Source organism: Cuculus canorus, chromosome 12, assembly GCF_017976375.1.
Source record: "Cuculus canorus isolate bCucCan1 chromosome 12, bCucCan1.pri, whole genome shotgun sequence".
NCBI classification, from domain to species: Eukaryota; Metazoa; Chordata; class Aves; order Cuculiformes; family Cuculidae; genus Cuculus; species Cuculus canorus.
In genome coordinates this window covers 14,902,225-14,919,479 of record NC_071412.1, presented here as the reverse complement: position 1 = coordinate 14,919,479, position 17,255 = coordinate 14,902,225, and the positions used below count along the sequence as shown (strand labels likewise).

At 45.5% G+C, this 17,255-nt stretch overlaps 1 protein-coding gene across 2 annotated transcripts in view; it reads right to left on the bottom strand.

Annotated features, from left to right (window-relative positions):
- Nucleotides 1–5: 5 nt before the first annotated feature.
- SMAD3 (SMAD family member 3) overlaps nt 6–17,255 on the bottom strand; it is a 76,236-nt gene continuing 58,986 nt past the window's right edge. For both annotated transcript variants that reach the window (XM_009567602.2, XM_054077261.1), the window contains exons 6-9: nt 12,918–13,130; nt 11,614–11,751; nt 8,306–8,450; nt 6–4,943 (exon numbers count right to left, since the gene is read on the bottom strand). In XM_009567602.2, the coding sequence (XP_009565897.1) occupies nt 4,820–4,943; nt 8,306–8,450; nt 11,614–11,751; nt 12,918–13,130 (620 nt within the window). In that variant the 3' untranslated portion in view covers nt 6–4,819. The remainder of the gene's footprint in view (nt 4,944–8,305; nt 8,451–11,613; nt 11,752–12,917; nt 13,131–17,255) is intronic.

Genomic DNA, 17,255 nt, shown 5'->3' with positions numbered 1-17,255 from the left:
AGAACTTGCCTGTAACTGAGATCTCCTGTGAAACACTGGGAAGAGCCCTCATGATCCATGGTTAAAGATGTTGCTGGCCCTGAATTACCTGTGGTTTCAGAACTCCAAATACTCTCAGCTTGTGTCCTTAAATATATTTTTACAATACCCTTATTTTCTCATGAGCCTCAGTTTTCAAATCGAAGTTTATTAAAATGTCAAAAATAGAACTTACAGTTTCACTTAGGAAAGAAGAGGGCATATACGGTACAGGCCTTTAGTAACACAACAGGCAAATAATGCTTAACAAGCTCAAGCGGGTCGGTGACAGCGCCATCCGTTAACATACGATCTCAGGTTAAGAAAAGCTAAACGCTAACGCAAACATGCTCATACATCGCTATCAAAGGGGGAACAGTTCAACCCAGCAGGAGGAAAGTGGGCTGCCTCCACTGGGAGAGCAAATGAGAGGCTTCTCGGCAGCAGACACTGGGGCAGACTATGCTCCCTCCGATCCACGTACTGGAGGAAACAGAAGATGAATCAAAACATTTAGGGAGAGAAAATACCTCATTGTCTCTTTAAAGCCTCATATATCTCAAAAGAGCACAATTCCAGGGCCTGTCTGGGAACCTGACTTGCTGCTAAAAGATAAAGCAGCAACTCAGGCGAAGGCTCCTGCTGGAGAAGTTCGGTTTCATCTGCCCAGGTTTGTTGCTCAGTTCTGAGGTGAGATGCTTGTTCTCACATCAATAACTGCCTGGTTTCTAGCAACCACCAGAATGGAACATAGCAAAGATTTCATCCTCTGAATCTTTACTTGCCCTTTCTGTTAAGAATTAAATACTCAATTCATCTGAATATTCAAGAAAGGAAACATAAATACAAAAGCATGTACATAATAGAACACATAGACTGAATTTCTTAACCATAACTGCTCAATCAGCTACTATATAGGGACTAATTATTCCTCATTCTAGCTTACCAGCTGATTTGTGAAATCCTATTCCTCCTACCTATCCAGGACTTTAGGGAGCTGGGAAGGCTCCCGGATGGTCTGTGACATGGCTGAAGTCCTGCACAGAGCTGTGTTCTTGCTCGCTGGGCATTTTCCAGCCAGCAGCACAAAGCACAAATGTCAATACTTGCTGCTTGAGACGAAGACCTGAATATTCTTCTCCCCACAAAGGAGGCCTCTGCATGGCTCAAAGTATGTTGATCCTTAAGGGGAGAGGAGACTACCTGAGCTCCCTCTCACAGGTGACCCCAGGCTTTTTGTGGTGTATGTGAGCAGACAGAGCTCTGGGGAAATCTGTCCCGACGAGACTTCTCCATCTCTGTACACACACATGATGATTCCCAGCGATTAAATCAAATGGGCAGCACTGGATAACTTCTATGACAAGCTTAACACAAAGGACAAACTGCAATTCAGTTCAATACATTAATAATAATAATAAAAAAAAAAAAAACCAATCACCACAGTCATTTAAAACCACAAGGCCATCAAAATCATCTGCCAGCAGCCAGGCCCTTGTGTACAGCTACACCGGTTAAAGAGTCAAAGTTCCTGCTAGTGACTCTCAACTAGTAACAAAAATGTATGAAATCCTGGTAGAACAAGCCGAAACTACCATGACGCAAGAAGATTTCCAGTAGAGGTGGAATCAAAGCGAGGCCAGGGCCGATCGCATACATTCGTGCTACATATCAAAGCTACTTTAATAAAGTTTAGATAAAAGTCAAAGCAAGCAGCAGCCACGCGCACCTCTGGGGCACCGCTGCCTACAATGACCTGCAGCCGATCGCTACCTCTTCCCTTCCGTTCGTGTCTGCATGGATGGCATGGTGATGCAGGTTTCCAATCCGAGTTGGCTTTCATCCCTATGATCCACCACAACTGCGCAACATAAAAGGAAATGCAGCCGTCGCGTCCCTTGGATCACACCCCTTCCCAACCGCGACCTTTTCACCTGTTGCACGGTACAGGGCTTTCCATTTGCCTTTATAAGGTAACTTTAGAAACCAGAAAGCTGTTATGAATTAGTGAGAAGGCAAACAAAGGGGAGGAGAGGAAATGAATACTTTAGTGGAGATAATCTCCTCCATTTTATCTGACTGCCCTGCTGGACCAGCTTACATTTTCCACTCAAAGTCATTTTACTTAAGAGATGATGAGGTGAGATTAACTCAAGTTTTTATGCATCATCTGAGTCCTGTGTTTCAGAAAGGATCTATTAATAACAGTTGGCAATTCAATGTCCTTTATTGAGTAGAAGATGTATGTCTGGTTCATAGGAGAAAGCCAGGTCCAGCTCTGGTTTGGCTGAGGCGGTGATTCCTTGTGCATTAACTTTGTATTAAAGTTAGGGTTTAGTCCAGCGCATGGCACTGGGACAGGCCAGGCTCCTGTCCACACCAACCTGGGTAACAAATGCTCAGATACTGGAATTTAAGCTGCCATTTTCATTACTAATGCACAAGACACCCCAGAGTCCAACTTCCTCCAGGATTACGTGGACAATGAAAACAGTTTGCTCACTCCAATAAGCAAAGATGACTTAAGGACTCAGGGAGGAAGCCTGGGGCCATTCTACATCAGATTTTTCTGCCTCTCTCACTAAAATAGCAAGCCAAATACTTCCACAAAAGGCAAATTTTCATTTCCAACTGTTAGAAACCTGTATCTGAAATACAAATCAATTCACAGCAAGAGGCCTGCTTTGATGGGGCTAGAAACTACTGGTTTACACAGGTGCTCTTATTGCACAAGTCCATGCAAGCACGTAAGCTTGCATGTTACAAATCCATGTAACTGAAATCAGACACGTCGCAAACACTCAGAAAGAATCCTAGAAACCTCCAGCACTTTGGTACAGCCAAACTGCCCAGTGAGACACTCAGAGGATACTTGGAAGCACCTGTAGCATTCAGAGTACAACCACCACTGAAATGCTTCCTCAGGATTTAAATGCCATATACAAAATTCCATTTTTTGGTTCTGGAAGCAAACTCTAAAGCACCCCTTCCCATGCCTGATAAAACACACACCAGGAATGAGCCTCTTGGATCCTCTGCTCCTGTGCTCACTAAACAAGGGGCACACGGACACTTCTGGCCAGTGCCTCAGGTCCAAAAGGGCTGGGTTTCTGCAAACCAGGAGGTGCGGCTGATAAAGAGTGGTCTCGAAGAAGCAAGCACATTGGAAAAGCCTCTCTACCAACGGGCAGGAAATTCCTGATGGGTGTTTGAAATGCTATTTCAAGTCAGTACCCTGTTACAGGACCATGATGAAAACCTCCCCTGAACTCAGCAGGGCCGCTCACGCTCGCATCTGGGAACACAAACGTCTGCGGGATAAACTCAGCCTTGGCACAAACCATCATCAAGTCCATCCGAATTGCCCTTCCCAGAGCCAGGTCATGTGTTTGTCTTTCTTATATGAGAATTTCCATGGGAAATTGATGATCGCTTTCTCCCTCCCCCTTGCAATATTTTAGCACAAATGTATATATTTAATGCAGAGCTAAAGAAACAGGTAACTGGAGAGCACTGACAAAGGAATGAGACTTATTTGGCAAATTTGAACCATAAAAACAAGTGCTAAGGTTTTTTTCCAGTTGTGGAAGTTGTTTGCCGTGACAGTTGCTGCAGGAAAAAAATATTTAACAGTCTGGAACATGTATATTTAAAATGAACATTTTATAATACAAGTAAATACACACTATCCCAATTTCTCCAGGCAAAACCCCTCTCGGAGCATTTTAACCAGCTGAAATAAGTGTTAAACAGAGGGGTTTGTGTCCTGGTTCATGCGCAGTCACATATGACAGCATGGGATAAATAAGAAATTGCATATTCTGAAAGTGGCAGCGAGGGCCTGTTCGCTCCCAGCCCTGGAGCAGACCTGGGTGTCAAATTCACAGAGCTCCTCACCCTTCAGCAGTGGCAGATGCTGTTCAACATACTGAGAAAAGAGAATACAAACTTTCTGTAGTTAACGCAAATAGGCTGCACAATAAGGAAGGTTTAACTTATCCAGGCAGAGCTCCCCACATGACAAATGTCTGTCTGTGAGTAGTGCGTGTCGAGTTGCTGCAGCAATACCAGCAGAAGCCTTAAGTTCGGCCTTTTGCTCCATGTCAGCCCAGTCTGAGAACATTAGGAAAGAAGCTGCATCCCCTGGGCACAAAGCAAGACTCTGCCTTCTTGTTAGAAGTCCAGTGTGGGAAAGTAATTCCTCTTGGGAACGTTATTGGGGGAATCAGTTCTTGTGTGTCCTTTAAATGCTTCCTTTTCCCCCACTGCTGCAATCCCAGGGAGGGCAGCTGTGGATCAGGTGAATGGCGACAGGAATGCAAGAGCAAGAGTCGTCCCAAAGTCCCACAGCTTTTCAGAGATGCCACATAGCATGAGGCTGGGATGGTGTGAGGCAAACGGGAAGTTTTGTTCGAGCTCCCAGTGGCCCCTGCGTGCCCCCAACAGTGCAGAGCGAGCAGCTGGACAGGCGTGACACGGCTGGGGGCAGAGCGCTGGCTTCTCTTCACTGGAACAAAGTCCAGTTATTTATCATGATCAACTTCAGCTTGGAATTCAAACTGCAATGGCCCATAGCATTGTACCCAAAGTGCTGACAGATTCTGGGGAAGTGGCTGAAATGGGTATTTCATTTGAAAAACAAAACAAAACAAAGAAAACCCACGTCTTTTTTTTTAGCAGATTATTTTCCTCATCACTTCAGTAACTGGGATTTGGTTACAATGCATTTTGCTAAGGGTTAAGCCAATTCCATTTCCCAGAGTCTTTGTTTCCCCTACCCACCCCCAGGAGTGGGTCTTGCTTAGGAGACACTGGAACAACGAATGCTCGGCGAGCCCATTTGTGTCAGGACCTTGTCCAGCCACTGCAAAGGACCGTTGAGATGCAGTTCGATCCAGCAGGGAGTGCTGGTCACCGTCTGCCGCCTGCAAGAACCAAGGGGTGGGGGGAGAGACAAAAAAAAGAACATCAATGCGACTCACAAAACTTTAAAACGTGAGAAGGTTTTACAGCTACTGCAGCATTCCTTCCTGCTTAGACAATAGTCTTGCATGTGGGGCCAAAGGGACGTCTCTCTGCTCTGTAACGCCCTTCTGGCCTCTGCTGCCAGCTTCTCTTAAACTCCTACCTTTTCTCTTTACATTTCTAACAATCCCAAAGGGGCAACTTGCTATGGAACCTATTTAGAGCTCAGATTCCTGAAACCAGGCAGCAGCTGAGTCCCTGAAAAAAAAAGAAGGTGTTTATCTAAGCAAAATTCCTCAGTTTTATTTTGCAGACCTTGCCTCTCCTGAATCGACAGCACTGGAGCAGTTCGCCAAAGACGTCACATTTCTCTGTAAGACCAGGCTACTCTCTTTTCACCAGATCTTTGGGTTTTAGCAGGGTGTGGAAGGAATGGAGAGAGGTCACCACCCAGCCACTCAGACTCCCTCCCACAGCCCCACAGAGCCCTCTCATGCAGCCAGAGTTGCCCTCGAGCATCCTTTTTGCCCAGCCCGGGAGGCTGCGTGGAGGATGGGGCCCTGCACCATACCCCTCCAGCCCGTTTGCCTTTGGTCAGCTGCCTCAGAAGCAGCAGAAACGCTGCAGAGTGTGAAAAGTTGCAAAACCAATCAGACAGGCAGAAACACAGGGTTAAAGCATGTGTTTTAAAATCCTTCAAAAGTGGGCAGAGTGGAGGGGGATTGGGTCAGTGCACACAGTGCTTTTGCTTTCCCTTGGACAGCAAATGGTCCCTCTCTCCTATCTGCCCCCCTGTTCTCTCCCCAAGGCCGGACCCCATGGAGTGTCTCTAGATGGCAGGAAGAGATGAGGAGGAAGGGAAGGGAAGGGAGGCCAAGGCACAGGGCAAGGGGCTCTCCCTCCTCTGCAGAGGGATGGCAGGAGTCTTGTTCCAGGCAGAAAGGCAGGGACAGCTGCTGTGGAGGAGGAGGATTAGGAAGACAGAGAAATAGCCTGGAAACAGCCTTGTTTTACACCCCTGTTTCCCACAGAAGCTGTCCTTGGAATCTGTTTGTGGGAGGGAGAAGCCAAAGTCTGTGAGGCCCAGGGAGAAACCGCTGCTGACAAGGGGACCCTTCCCTGAGGGCATGGTCCCTCTGCTCCATGGGGCTGTCTTGCGCTTCCCAGGCCAACCCTGCGCCTTCCCGGCAGGACAGAGGAACAGGGCTCCGGGTAGGGCTCTGCAAGGCCTGGCTGAGGGCTGGAACCCGTTCTGCTGATGAATCTGCATCTCTCATCCCTTGAGCTGAAAATGGAAGCAGCTCCCCGAAGGCACCCCACCCATTCCCAGCTCAGGCGGGGCTGGCGGGAGCTGGCAGGGCAGGTGATGCCCTGAGAGTGGGCGGTGGGCAGGCCTTGTCCTACATAGCGACTGGATGGCCAGTGTTGGCATTAAAGGGTGTCTCATGAGCTGTTTGGGCAGGACAGGGAGAGCAGAACTCCTCAGCGATGCACACAAACCGCTCTGGTTCCATGAAAAAATACAGTCTACCTTAACACAGAGCATTCCTCTTTGCTGCCTGAAACCAGGGCGACACTGAGCAATCCAACAACTGTCACGGTAGCACCGTCCAGAAAACCACTAACTCTGGGGCTGCCCCACTTCTGCCCTCTGCAAATCCATCACGTTCTGCCACCCCACCTAGAAACCCAGCACATCAGCTCCAGCCTTTAAGAAAGCAAACCCTCAAAAGCTCTCTGTGACTCCAGCTTGCTCCACAAGTCTCTTGCTGGATGGAGGAGAACCTCCTTATCCCAGGCTGCTTCTGCAATTGGCTTCTCCCCCTTCCCTCTGCCAACCCCCTGGCGCACAAGCACTGAGCACCCCACCAGTCAGACTGCTCCAGCGCTGAACCAGTGAACCAGAAATCACTGGAGTGGGGCTCTGGGTGCAGCTCCCACAGCAACGTTTTCATATAAGAATCGGTTCACAATGAACGTGCTCTGACAAAGGCAATCAGACGGAGTATTTTGTGGCAAAGAATCAAGGAGCAGGCGAGCAGCTTCGGCGCGGTCAGCGTGAGCGTAGAGTTTCACTGATTACAATACTCTAATGAGATAGTTGACTTTCCGTAAGTCACGCACATCTGGATTTCATTACGAGCCATGGCTGCAAGCCAGGGCTGAAACGCTCTGGCCTGGGCACAGGACAATTTCAAAACAAAATGGACTCCAAACATCTGGAGAAATGAAGAAAGCGGGAGAGTAACGCAGAGGGCTCAGGCTGCAGCTGATGCTAGAGCATCTCCCCGTCTGCAGCAGGCAGCTGCGCGAGGGCAACGTCACAGACAGCTCTGCTGCTCCGGCAGGCAGGGATTGCACCCAGGTATTCAAATAAGGACACAGATCTCAAGGGTACACAGTAAATTCAGTGTTTCAAAATCACATTGGGCTGAAATCCTCGCCAGCTTTCTCTCCCATAAAACAACACGCATTTTCTCAAGAATTTCATCCCTACTGTAGGATGAAATTAAATGCTGGTTTCACTCCCCTTGCTACTTCAGGACACTTGCTTGGCAGCGTAGCAGCGATGCAAGATATGCAGAACTCTGTTCTCCACACTGTCTCCACTGTCGCCGTGTTGTCAGAAAAAACACATCAACAATCCCAAACACCAGACCCTACTGTTTCTCCTTTTCTATCTTCAATATTCACTTGGAAAAACAAGTCCTTCTCCCACTGCCACCAGTCATGTTTAAGCACCTGCCCTATGACAATCCCGAAGGAAAGGATGAGGTAATTTAACTTTCATTTTGCAGCAACTCAAACAGTTCTTCCAAATGCAAATTTTGAAGCCAATCAGCTCTTATCTTAATCCCACTAGTCCCTGATAAAAGAAGCATCAAACCCAACCCATATCCCATATCTATATGGAAGTACCTGCACTGATCATGTCCTGATGACAATGTAGTCATAAAAGAAACTATCAAATGTGCTTCTAATTTATAGAAAAAAATGTAATGGTTCCTACACAGACCATGTGGATTCATCTGCTGTGCTTCAGGTGCAGCTCGTGGTTCGTAGAACACTGACCAAATACACACAGTGCTCCAGGGATACCATGATCCATATTTTACACAAATAGGATAGGAAAACCAAGAGGGCAGATCAACACATTCTCAACAACTACAACCTATCTGCATTACAGAAAAGACATTGCTAATTCCCCTCATCTTAAAAGTTGACTAAAGCAGCTTTGCAGAACGCTGTCCTAGGCTGTGAAATGCAGGAAGGGCAATGGCAAGCACAAGCATATCGCAAAGTTTCAGTGCAGAGGTCTGACCTGTACTCCGCTCCCCATCCCTTGACAAAGCTCATTCGGATTGTGCACATTCTGGTCAGCTGATACACGGCTTCGAAGCCCTGATTTACAGACTGAGCCAAGAGAGCAGCGAATTCCTGGTTGTTAAAAATCTTCAGGTTACATCCTGTGAAAAAAGAACATGACAAGAAGAGGGTATTAGCTGAACTTGATTAAGAAATTCACTGCTTTCTGAGGATGTTGCTTTCCCCTGTCCTCAGACCATGTGATATCATACAGACTGATAAACATAGCATTTCAGAAAAAGAATCAAGCTTGTCATGTTTCCACATTTTGTAGGGTGAAAAGGGAAAAAACACATTACAGTATGGAGAATGACAGATGCTAGTGCCCACACAGCAGATTGGGATCCATGAGACTAGATCCTCTGGGATCCTCTTGTGGAACCTCTTCCTATCTCCTTTACAATCATTCCCCTCATATTGTTATTTAAAGGACTGAGTATGACCATAACACTTAACAACAGCAATTGCTACAGGGCCTGAAAGGAAGGAACGCACTGGCTAAACCCAGAAACTCATCAGTGTTGGGTTTACATGGTGTCAGTCAGCAGAAGAACTTCTGAAGCCAAATCGCCCTGGCAAGCCAGAAACCAGTTATCAGAGCTAAAAGGGCTGGTAGCCCAGCTGATTCTGCTCTAGTGGCCTCTTAGCTGTAACTACGATGTATCAAAGACTTTTCCTTTAACACTGGAGTTTCCTCCGAAGGTTTAGCCCCAGCTAAAAGACTGAGAACAACTTATTCAACTGGTTTTAGGTGATAAAGGTGAAATATAAGGACATCATTCATAGTTCAAATAAATACAGAACTCTTAAAAAAAAAAAAAAAAAAAAGTGTGTTGCTATGCTGTTCTCTTCTAGATAACCAGAACTAAGTCAAACTCTGAAACTTGGCACGCAACTCATGCTCATTTGGGATTACATATGGGCCAAGTCTGAAAAACAACTATTTGGACTGTGATGAATTGTATTTTTCTAACATAACTTCTCAGCCTCCTCTCTTGGGCTGGACTCATGCTGTCATCTGTTTTGGGTCGAACTGCATAGAGCAAAGCGTAACCGCATGCAACAGCTCAGCATCTGCAGGAACATCTGCCCATATTTGTGACCATAAAAGAGCCCATCCCAAATGCCATGGATCTCACAAAGGGAGGCTGTCAGGCACATTGCAGCCCAAGGCAGGAAAAAAGAAAAAAGGTAAGATTGAAGTGATTGTACCCCTGTACTCAGCATTGGTGAGGCTGCACCTTGAATACTGTGTTACTGCGTTCAGTTTTGGGCCCCTCACTACAAGAAGGACATTGAGGGGCTGGAGCATGTCCAGAGGAGGGGAACAGAGCTTGGGAAAGGGCTGGAGCACAAGCTTTATGAGAGGCAGCTGAGGAACTGGGGCTGTTTATTCTGGAGAAAAGGAGGCTGAGAGGAGACCTCATCACTGTCTACAGCTCCCTGAATGGAGGCTGTAGCAAGGAGAAGGCTGGTCTCTTCTCCCAGGTGTCAAGTGATAGGATGAGAGGAAATGGCCTCAAGTTGCACCAGTGGAGGTTCAGATTAGACGTCTGAAAAAATCTCTTCAACAAAAGGGTTCTCAGGCACTGGCAGAGGCTGCCCAAGGATGTGGTAGAGTCACCATCCCTGGAGGTGTTTAAAAGCCACATAAACAAGGTGCTCAGGGATCTGGTTTAGGAGTGGACTGGTACAGTTAGACTCAAAGGTCTTTTCCAACCAACCAATTCTATGATTCTATGATCAAGGCCAGTTTGAGCACAGAGAAAGAGCTACAACAAAGAAAGCAATAAAACTTGATCAGCATCAAGCTGTTCAGACTTCAGGACTGGATGGGAACAGGTCTCTCCACAACTGTGCTTTGGAGGAGTGGGTATGACTTGATCTGGTCAACAAGGGAACGAAGAAACTGCTTCAGACCCAGCAAAGACTGGAAGATGAGTCTCAGAAGGCGGCCAAAGACTGTGGCAAAAGTGGAGAGGGCTGGAGTCCAAAAAATGTGCCTCAGATGAATCCAGAGCGGAAATGTGGGTTGTTTATGTCTTCAGATGTTGACTCCAGCTGGGGTGGACTCTTGTGATGTGGCTGAAGAATTAAGTCATGTTTGCAACACTGGCAGCTGCTTGCTAAGCATCTGAGAAAGGAAACCCGTTAAGACAGGCCAGAGCTTGCCATGTATGGATCTCTTCTTAAAAGAAAGACAATCTTTTTTCAAATATATCTAAACAAAAAAAATTTGTTTTCTGAATATATACATACTTTTAACTGTAAAAAAAAAAATCAGCTTTTGGAAGCCTTGCTAAATAGCTGAATTCCCTTTTAAACAGTATCCTCTCATCCCAGCTCTTTCACATGTATCTAACAAAACATTTTCTTCCTAGACAGATGTAATAAATCCTCTTGTAATCTTTCAGCACACTTTAGAGAAATGTTTGCTGTAACCAGAACCAACTCACAAAGCAGGGGGAAAGTTTTACTACAAAATAGAAAAAAGTAACAATTTAAATCTATTGTGGGTGAATCTAAATTAAGAAAAAATCTTTACATTTTTTTCACTTAAGAGTACAAACAAAATTATAAACATGACTGTCACACAGTTACCGTGCAATAATGGGCTGTACTTACAGTATTTAAAGGAGCCTATAGGAAAGCCAGGGAAGGGCTCTTAATCAGGGAGTGCAGGGATAGGACGAGGGATAATGGTTTGAAACTGAAAGAGGGGAGACTGAGTTGAAGAGGAAGAAATGTTTTCCTGTGAGGGTGGTGAAGCCCTGGCACAGGTTGCTCTGAGAAGTTGTGGCTGCCTCATCCCTGGAGGTGTTCAAGGCCAAGTTGGATGGGGCTTTGAGCAATCTGATCCAGTGGGAGGTGTCCCTGCCCGTGGCGGGGTCTTGGAACTGGATGTGCTTGAAGTTCCCTTCCAATCCAAACAATTCCATGATTCTATAAAGCATGGCATGGAAGAAGTGGCAGATTCTGCTCTTAGTTCTACTTAGTTCCTGAAGTGCTGTTTCTTCCTACTTGTATGAATGTGCAAGCAATTGTCAGAGTACACACAGGAGTCTCTTTTATCAGCACCTTCATCCTATATGGTCTAAAAAATGCCCTGCTCAAGCTGTTGCTTATAGTAGCGTATGTGTTTCTGATTATTGTCAAGAATGGAGGTCGCCAAAGCCCAGCCTACCTACTTGCTTTCCATAGCAAGTCCCTGTTTGCAAGAGGTGAAGCCTGTGCAGGGTGACGGTTCAGGCACACTTCCCTTACCTGGTGGAATCTTGCAAACTGTTGCTGGGTGCCAGCCATAGCGTTGGTTGCAGTTGGGAGACTGGACAAAAATGGCACTGTCGCTAAGGCACTCGGCAAACACCTCCCCACCGATGTAGTAGAGTCTCACTCCTCTTCCTAAGAAACAGATGGTACAGTTTTGGTTTAGCTTAGAACATTCATCTGCAAAACCTGCAAGAGCTAGTGCAGACAAGACAACCGCTGTGCGAGACGGCTCTCAGAAAGCAGCTAAACTCTGAATGATGGACAATGAAAACCACTTCTTTGGGCTCCCCATTAGGGTGCAATAAATCTGCTCTGTGAGTTAAGCTAAGGAAGGCAAGAGGAGCAGTTTATAAAGTCAGACTTGCACTCTCCGGCCCCACTGTCAGTCACAGTTTGGATGCAGACATTTACCACCTCACAGCCTGCTCACTCCAAATATCTGTCATTGATACTTTCCATATAAATGTTCTATCAGTTACCATATGTTTTTCAACTTTTTCTGAAAGCCATCACAGTTGGATACAATTGTTTGTTTATTTACTCAGTGATTTGGAATTAACTTACACAATGTTTTCAAATCATTGCCTTTCTTTTCTCGCTTTCGTTCTTCCATAGAGCACAAGGCTGAATTTTAAGATTGATTTCTGAATCTTGGTGAGGTTTTTGGGACCTAGGCTTTTTTTGGTGCTAGAGATCGTATTAGAAACAAATGCAGATCCTCCTGCAAGGAAGTTAACCCCTTAGGAAAAGGTATAAAGGGGAGCAAAATCAGGACAAAAAGCAGGTTCATTTTTGATAGAAGTCAGCAGAAAGCACAGCAAAGCATAAGGAATTTTTCCCTCTATAAATCTGCAGAAATCTAGGATATTCTACTTAACCTAAGTTTAACTGAAAACCAAACTGAATGTTAGCTTAGAGTATAAGCAGGAAAAGTTGGAACTGAGATGAAAATCAAGGAACTAAGTTTCTATTTATAAAAGAACAGTCGGTTAGAAAATAAAATAGTGCAGGAGGGAAAAGGAATACACAAGTTTATCACTAACACCATCCAAATACAAAAGAGTGCATGTAAAAGTTTAAAATCTGCCTCTATTACATGCAGCAATTTTAGTGTTCCTCAGTGTATTTGTTATTATACTTTTATGATGAAATACAGTAAGTGTTCCTTTAATGAAGATTACCATCGGAATTCTAGGACTGTCTGAGCTGCATGACAGTTACCTAAATAAAAAGCTTTCCATGCACATCTCCACCTTCCACCTTGAAGGACACTGATAAAACAGGAAGAGAAAAATTACCAATGTGCCGTCTTGTGAGCTCCACTGCTGCGTTTCTGTTCACGTTTGACAGCAAACCAAGGCAGAAGCGTTCAGAATTTGATGGGTCAGTGAAACCATCCACGGTCATAGAGGGCTGAGAGGCGTGGAAAGTCTCTCCCACTCGCTGGTTGAGTTCATAGTAGGATATGGAGCACCAGAAAGCTGGCTCGCAGTAGGTAACAGGCTGCAGATCTGCGCAGAATAAAAAGCAAAATGAGTCATGGACTTTCAGGAGGGGAAAGAGGGGATGAAAAACAGAGATTGTTTTGAAATACTGTTCTGCTTCATTCCTTGGGTCCACTTTAACCACCAAACTTTAATTACTTGACAGATTTTAATGGACCGCAGCAAAAAAGTTACATCACCCCTGAAGCTTTTGGCAGGTGGAACAATCACAGATAGTCAAAGATGTTCGTCACTTAGCATGTGGGGTGTCACTTAGCTGTCTTCTAGTTTTTAAACTTTCTTTATGCCTAAGTCAGCTTTACTAGGAGATGTGAGATCACTTTTAGATAATCAGTACCATAAAGGAGAAAGGAAAAGGAGAGAGAAGGAAGAAACAGAAAACCTCCAAGCAGACCACAAACCAAAGACCACAAACTGCTGTCAGTAACAGGTCTCCAGGACCCAAAGGCTGTGCACTGACACCAAGCAGCCAGCAAGTCCAGCTTTCGTTCTTACTGACCCTGTTACAATCTCTCTAGCACTGATGGAACCAGTAGTGTTGTCTGCAATACACACCAAACTGTATGTAAAACTGGCATCAAAGTGGTTTAAAAATTAGATACTTTATTCCAGCACACTCAAATAGTCAAAAGATAACCCATTCCCCTAACAGATGATGGCCCATCTCTTTTATTGGTGTTATAGTTTGATTTAGCCTGTGGACCGCAGTGACAGGACTGAAGCTCATGAGCAGACCGAGGTGGAAGCAGTCTCAGGAAGACAATACTTCACATGCATGAGAGGTAGGACATTCAAACAGCATCAAATGATTTTATTGCTTCCACCGAAGCCAATGAGATTTCAGCAGAGAAAGGCTCAAGCCAAACATTCTTTGAGATCCTGCACTAGATGGTGCCCAGTCCTGCTGCAAACTGAGAATGGCTGTGCAGAGGACATGGGAAGCAGACTAAGCTAATGGATAAGTGCTCTATTCTCCACATTCAATGCAAGAAAAAAACCCCAAGAGAATAATTCCCTCAAGTCCACCCCTCCAGTTTATCACTTCATCCCCATACAAATGGTGCTTAAAGCAGAACGGAACAGCTTCCCATCTGGCTAAGGAGTTAACATCAAGCAGCAAACCTGAGCCTTTTCCATAGGCTTTCCCATCTGTTGCTTCTGCAAGGCTTAAGTGAATCTGGGGCTTAAGAGATCAGCTCTGAAAAATCAAAGACAGATTTTTGCCATCCCAGCCTCCTCTGACACTAAAGAGAGCATCTCTACAGAGATTTGAGATTCATTTCTGATCTGGTACCTGCTCTCAATCTGTAACCTTTAGGAACAGCTAGAAGCAGCCTGGCTTCAGCCAAAAAGACACACTAGTTTCCTCTCCATAACTGTGCTGTGTGAGTTCCCAAAGTACCTAATAATCAGAAAAAAACCCTTTGGTTTCTGCTTTGTTACAAGCTTTGCTGACAGCAAATAAGGAACTAAATAAAAGTGCATCCGGGAAACTGTCATCCTTAGCAGATCTCCAAAGTCTGTGAATTTTGGAGCTCAGATCGTTTCCTAGCTTCTTTCACAGTCTCTCTCTTCCCTTAATTGTATCATCTGAAAGAAAAATGCTCTATCACAATCAAAACCCAATGTTCCTGCTCTCCTCCACACTTTACGCCCACAAAAACAAAAAGCAGATCTTTCTCTTTCAGAAAAGGACATAATGCTCAAAGCGAAAGTGAACAGAAGGCAGTTCAATGGAACAGGAGTCCCTACAGCTATTTAAGAGATCTGGTAAGTGTACCTGCCGCTTCTTCACATTTTAAACAGTTTTAAAAAACAAGCCCCTGTCCCGACATGCTCAGATGATATTGAACATACCCAGGAGCCACACAAGTTTACTGTCATAGAGTCATGGAATGGTTCAGGCTGGAAGGGACTTTAAAGCCCATCCAGTTCCAACCCCCTGCCATGGGCAGGGACACCTCCCACTGGATCAGGCTGCTCAAAGCCCCATCCAACCTGGCCTTGAACACTTTCAGAGATGGCACAGCCACAAGTTCTCAGGTCAACCTGTGCCAGTGCCTCCCCACCCTCACAGGAAAACATTTCTTCCTAAGATCTCATCTAAATTTCTCCTCTTTTAGCTGAAACCCGTTCCCCTTCATCCTATCCCTGCACTCCCTGATCAAGAGCCCCTCCCCAGCTTATCTGGAGCCCCTTTAAGTAATGGAAGCTGCTCTAAGGTCTCCCCACAGCCTTCTCTTCTCCAGGCTGAACAACCCCAACTCTCTCAGCCTGTCCTCACAGCAGAGGTGCTCCAGCCCTCCAGTCTCTGACTGTGATACATTTGGTTATCCCACCGGAAGCTGTCATATCAGGTATGTTACTCCCACACCAGGCCCAGTCCATCTGTCAGCAGCCATGCTCTGCAGCAGTTACCTGCGCAGAGCCTCGCTGACTCGGAGCTTCATGTGACTCCAGAGTGATCCCCATGGAGGTACAGCAAATGCCAGCTCTAATTGCAGTCTCTAAGGTGCGTCCACTCACTTAAGGAAACAGATTGTGTTACACACGACTGCACTGCAAGCCCATTTCTAATTGAAAGGCTGCTCAGATCCAGAAAAACCAAACTGACCTTCATTGATCCTTAAGTAACATCTTCAGATTACTGCTATTCAAGTTAGAAAAACACTGAAGTCTGTGTTGCTCTCTATGGTTTTGCGGTGCTTTCCTTCAGAAACCACCTCCGCTTGGTTGCGACTCAAGGGAACTGTGGATTCCCCACTGAAGGGTGTATGGAAAAATCATATCTTGTCTCTAAAAAGCTAAAAAAATGAAACCAAGCTCTTAATGATGCTGCTTTCTCCCATGATTTGTGGTCTTAGGCTTCAGCTTAAGCTGTCAAGGGATGGGTGAGTTTCCTCGTGTTAGAGCTGTCCTGAATATTCATTTTCAACTGACGGATTCACTGTTTGGGGAAAGGAGGAGAACGTAGCTCTGCTAAAGCCAAAGAACCCTGAGGGGGTACACAATCAACTCAACATGATGCATTAAGCCCAAGCAAATCCTGTGTGAATGGTCCCCATACAACTTCAGCCATGACTCACCATAGCATTGCTTCCACAAGCATCCACAGAGTATTGGGATGCTGCCCATATCGCATCTCCCCTATGAGATGAAAGTACTATCCGTTCAGCTGCAGAGGAAAAAATCTCTGCTGGCTGCTTTGCACACTCTATAATGTGTGCTCTATGCAGAAAAGCGGTCGTTATCCCACTTTCAGTCAAAGCATTTGGTACATGATGCATGTCAGAAGTTCCTGATACATTATCCAACTGTATTATGTGCAGCCACATTAATCCCAACTCCCTCCTCAACAATGAGAGGATAAATAGGAGCGCACACTCCCGCCGGCTCTGTACGCTAGAAGGGCTGTCTTTGCACTGCTTTGGGAAATGGTGTTTCACCACAGCGAGTAACAGAGGCTTACGTTAGTGATGAATTTCAGTGTAAGGTATGTGCTTATTTCACTTAAAGCTTTTGCGTCAACTCTTCTGCGGAGCACACTCTGACAATGGATTTCCTGTACACCAAGGGACTGCCTCACTCCAAAATAACAATATGCATGCAACCTCAGGCCTGGCCCTTGGCCAGTGTAAACTCCCTGACTTCATTCTGAATGTCCACAGAATGCTGGCAATGTTCCTTTCGTTTGTGGCTGTTTTCTCTATTTTCTCCAGTTCGTGTTTCAGTAACACAGGAGAGATCACTGGGTACCCGTAACTTCCACTTAAAGCTTATGTTTGACAACTGAAAATATGGACCCAAACTCAAATGCTACTAAATCAAACAAATGGAGAAAAACAACAAATCCCCCCCGTCTGTTACCTTGCACCACTTCCGTGCCTGTGTATCAAAAGATGCAACTCCCTACATTCCTTCAACCCTATATTCCAGCCTTATAGCTTTATGCTGAAATCCACATACTGCACCCCAAACAAACCTGGCTTCTATTACCCCACTTGGTTTGCCCCATGCCAGGTTATTGCCTTTGTGATTATCTGGAGCGTGGCCATGGGATTTAAGCCCAAAGTTCAGCTCACACAAAGTAAACTGTCTTACAAGCTTCAGGTAGTTCTGTTCAAATAAACA